This window comes from Montipora foliosa, chromosome 3, assembly GCF_036669935.1.
Source record: "Montipora foliosa isolate CH-2021 chromosome 3, ASM3666993v2, whole genome shotgun sequence".
Lineage (NCBI taxonomy): Eukaryota > Metazoa > Cnidaria > Anthozoa > Scleractinia > Acroporidae > Montipora > Montipora foliosa.
Genome location: NC_090871.1, coordinates 15,876,841 through 15,881,840, shown reverse-complemented (window position 1 = coordinate 15,881,840; position 5,000 = coordinate 15,876,841). Strand labels below are relative to the sequence as shown.

The window sequence follows — 5,000 nt, the reverse complement described above, 5'->3', positions numbered from 1 at the left end:
ACTGGTGTTTGCCGGCTCGATTGGCAATGGACTCGTTTGTTTCACCGTTATTCTTAACAGATCCATGCAAACGCCTATCAACTATTTGCTGGTCAATTTGGCTGTCGCTGACGTGATCACTTTGACCTTTACAATCCCGCAGTACATCCTTATACACACCTTCTCTCACCCTGTTGGCATCGCGGGTGATCTTCTTTGCAAGTTCATCACAGGTGGTAACATTTCATGGATAGGTGGCGTAGCCTCTGTCTTCTCCCTCGTTGCCATATCTTTTGAACGATTCAACGCGGTGACGAATCCTCATAACGCATCTTTAAAGTTCACCATGTCAACAGTTAAAATTATCATAGTCTGCTGTTGGGTTTTTACGGCTTTATTTAATCTTCCGCTTTTTTTTGCTATTCGCTACGACAAGGAAGAAAATTTCTGCCTGGAATCGTGGCCCTCGCCGGTTTACGGCAGAATTAACTCAACTGCTTGGTTGCTGGTAGTGGGAATTGTTCCAGCATCCATCATGTTGTCCTTGTATTCCAGAGTTGTGTATGATTTATGGTTTAAGAAAGTGACAAACGAAGCCATCGTGGGACAAGGCGCAGTCCGAAAATCGAGAAAAAAGGTTACGAAATTGGTGTTAACAGTGAGCGTTATATACGCAATAAGCTGGTTTCCTCAGCTTATAATTTACCTTCTCAGTACTTTTGATTTTCTTGTCGAATTTGGAGGCTTTTGTTACATCGCTTCAGTTGTTTTGGTGTCATTTAACTCTGCTATCAATCCAGTGATTTATGCGTTGTAGAGTGAGCGCTTTCGCCAGCATTTTAGACAGCTGCTTTGCTACCGTAGATCAAGAAAACGAGAAGTCTGTCCTCTTGTAACACACCCGGAGCTTCCAACTTGTAAATGCGAGATGCAAGAAACACCACAAATTCTGGAAGAAGTTATTAAAAGCGGGAATTTGAGAGCTGATGGACAAGTCTTCCAATGACAAAATTCTAACTTAGAATGTGTATATTCTGCTCAGTGAATATGCCCCTAAAAATCACAAGAAAGTATCATGGAATGAAGCCTTTAAATTTCCCAGCCACGAGGCCTGTTGCCCACTGTATAAGATAGAAGATATATTTAATCATTATCCTTAGCAATTAAATCTCTAAACATATGATATTCTCTGTATTATTCATTTTTTACTCTTTTAACGACCCCAAGATAACTCGTCGCATTAAATCTTTCTTTCAAACACCGCTTGAATCGATTTTAATAATTCAAAATAATCAGACTGCTTGTTGGGATTGCCCCTATCGTAGAGTATATTACACGGTGGCGAGAAGAGGTGAATTTTGTGTTCTCACGGTGGCAAGAGCAATATCACACGAGTGAGCGCAGCGAACAAGTGAGTTATTGTTCGTGCATACCACGAGAATATAAAATTCATATATTCGAGATAACGTGCAATTTTTTTTTTGTTAGCAATCATATGTGCGATTTTTCTTTTCATTAGATTGAATAAATATACATGGTAAAGATTGAAAATCAGGTTTTAATACAAATGCTGGGTATTAATACATACGAACAAACGCGGGAATCGTGAAGTCCTTGCTCAATATGACCACTCGTGTTACATACGAAAAATTCGCCACTCGGTTCCCGGATCTAGTGGTCATATTGATTATACGAGTGCTTTAGTTCCCACTAAACACTCCCGTCAATATAATAAATCATTAGATGAAACGTTGTTATGGGCAGGTAGAAAACACAGGTCTCAGGTCACAGGTCTCGTTCACAAGTCTCTGTTTTACCAAAACAGAAACAAACTCAAACATTATCTTAAGTTGAAAACTCGAGACGAGTTTTCAACTGAAGATAAAAGAGGCTATTCATATTCAAAGAGAACAACCTTCTTTGAATCAACAACTACATCATGTCAATCTAAAACTGTCCTTTTAAGTCTCACATTGTCACGTTTTATGTACATTTCGTTATATAAATTTAAAAAGTTTATAAATTCAACTTCTACGCTTTGTACATTAATCAACTGAAGATGACAGACGTTTCTGTCGAAACATGTTTTGTAAACTTACACGTTTTGTCGTTTTCTTTTAAGTTTTTATGAATAGCTGTAACCAGGGTTACAGCTCTTGAGTAAATACTGAGTAGAAATAGGAATTAACCGCTTCATCTTTGCTTTTATCAAAATTAACTGATTAGAGTGAACCATGAACCATGAGAGTGTATGCCCTACTAAGGGCAATAGGCCCACACAAAGACAGAGAAAAACTCTGACCATGGTGGGAATTGAACCCACGACCTTCGGGTTAGATCACCGCTGCTCTAACGACTGACGTACATGGTCAGACGGGATCCGGCCGTGGGAACTGAAGATGTTTAAGTCACGGCAATGAACATGTACAAGTACAAGGCAGGGTTCTGTTTTTCTAAACGTTGGCCGTGTAGCACTTATAGTTCAACAGAATTAACTGATTAGAGTGTAATGTGAACTTCTACTGCCTTCGATTTAAGATCTTTGTTTAGATTGGTTTGTTTGGAAGGTGACCTTACGTTACAGCTCAGTATGTACTTGCCAGGATGAACGGAAGAAGTGTTTGTAATGTGTCGAGTGCAACAGGCCCCCGTGCATTCCTACAAGGTAGAGGAGATGGACGGCACTCCCTTAGAGGGGACACTTTACGAGCAGGACCTTCAGAAAGTGACAGTGGATGACGACTCACTGTTCCGTATTGAAGAAGTACTTAAGGGAAGCAAAGACAACAATTGGATCCATAAACGAGACGTGCAGGCATGAGTGACTAAGAAGTGATTCTACCCACCAATGCCGAAGGAGGAGAGTTTCCCAATCATAACGCCAACCACTTTAAAGAGCAGTTTTCCTACCTCGTGCACTTTCAGGGAAGTGGCTGGAAAGTGGGATTGACCAGTATTTTCTTACCAGACGCCCAAGTGAACTTGTGAACCTTGCGGAATGACGAATTCAACTGTAGCCATGTGCGACTTTCCGTCATCTATTTGCACCATCTGTCTTCAATCAGTAAGGTAGTAAACGATCCATAGTAAGAATTCCTTAGAGAAACCGAGGTTGTGCATCTTGGTAAGGACAAATTTGAATTGGACGGTGTCGAATGCATTGCTGTAGTCTGCACAGACCATTAATGTCACCTCCCCTCTGCTTGACGCTCGTATCAGGGCATCGCAAATTCCTAATAGAACACTGGTGATGGAATGACCTTTGCGGAACCCCGAGATGGCTGGACCAAGAAGAGCTTCCTCGTTTATATATTCAATAAGCTGGTGGAGCACTAAGTGTTCAAACACTTTAGAGAGCGTTGGCAGGACAGACACAGGACGGTGATCAGTATCACATCGAGGTTCATTAACCTTGGGGATCGGAGAAATTCTTGCTATCTTCCATAGTCTGGGAACACTCGATGTCACAATGCATCTGTTGATTATATGTGTTATAGGGCCAGAGATGTAATCCTTTGCCAGTTTCACAAACTTCACCGGTATCTGATCCATGCCAGTTGACGTATCAGAACGAAGTTTATTGATTTCTTGATCCACCTCTTGTCTCGAGACACAACGCAATTTAAAAGAAGAGCCGAAAGGCATTGGCTTCTCTGAAAAGGAGTGTACAAGTTTTATTAGGTCCGATTTCTCATCTGGTTTGGTGCCTAGTGTCCTTTCATTGGTCTTAATAAAGAATTCGTTCAGTCTATCCGGATCCGCTTGAAGAGGTTTGGGGCTAGAAATATCAAATTTACCTGGGTTCAACAAGGCAACGAGCGAGAACTGCTGATTGATAACACTCACATCAAACGTACAGATGCTCTGGAAACTCCCATGTGTATCATCGACCAAACATTAGCCATCAATATGGATTAATGACAGAACATGGTGCCTTAGGACCCAACCTACATCAAGAATTAATCAATGATTAGGTGCCCGATCTAGATCGTTTACCCATCTGGCGGGCCTTCAAGACGATCATGGCAAAGGGTTGTTTTGGCTCGTGACGGCCGAGGCGCTGTTGCTGAGCATGAGTTGCAACGATCCGTGATGGGCCGGTTCCCTCTGGTACCCTTCATGTGTACTCGGATGTACGAGGTAGCAGCATTATGGGGAATCAAGTCACTGGCTTGCTACGAGAAATGCACTACAAGGGACGGTGTATTTTGAACCGTTGCACGTGCAATACATCCCCTCTGCGAAACTATGCCATCGACGTGCTGGAAACACAAGTTTCTGAATCGAAGGGAAAGCTCGTTCGGTTTGGTAAAGGACATATCATCCTAACCCTGCGTTTCAAACAAGAAGTATAAAAAGGAGAGCCGAGCCTATGATATGATCAAAGCGATACGTGGAGGAAGTTTAAGACGTTACACTTCCACCGATCAAGTGGGGAGAGGCTTAGGTGGCGTGATTTTGTCGACGGCCAAAGACATTTTGCAAGAAGAACTCCAAGACTTGGGCGGCACGCGAGGTATTGTTCGACTGGCTACGAAAACGCTTTAAGAGGGTGCGAAGAGAGCCTTAAAACGCAAAGCCAAAGAGACTGTGGGAGCAGCTGTGAAAAAAGTCAAGCGTACAGCCATTTTCAATTGAAATGAATCCAGAGCAAACAAGACCCAGAACTCGCCGCGGAGAGAAAGGGTTGTCTCGAGGATTGATAGTGGACCTGATGGAATCCTTTGTTAAATATTAAAGGAGGCTGCTGCTGAATTAGCTTCTTTTCTACAGTTTCTATTCACGCAATCGCTCCATACAGGCTCGGTTCCTCAGGCCTGGCTGAAAGCGACTGTTGTACCCGTACACAAGAAAGGCAACAAAAGTCAAGTGGATAATTATCGACTGATTTCTCTTACGTCGGTGCCTTGTAAAATTATGGAACACATTATCTTTCATGAAATGATGTAAACACCTTGATTCAAATCAAGTGCTAGTTAACTATCAACATGGCTTTCGCAAAAAACTGTCATGTGAAACTC

The 5,000-nt window shown here is 42.2% G+C and overlaps 1 protein-coding gene across 1 annotated transcript in view; it reads left to right on the top strand.

The window, feature by feature from the left end:
- The window catches only part of LOC137994526 (neuropeptide FF receptor 2-like), a 1,359-nt gene extending 152 nt beyond the window's left edge, over window positions 1-1,207 (top strand). Inside the window, exon 1 of the mRNA XM_068840109.1 lies at window positions 1-1,207. This exon is cut by the window's left edge and continues 152 nt beyond it. Coding sequence (XP_068696210.1) covers window positions 1-796 — 796 coding nt within the window. The 3' untranslated portion in view covers window positions 797-1,207.
- The last annotated feature ends 3,793 nt before the right edge of the window (window positions 1,208-5,000 follow it).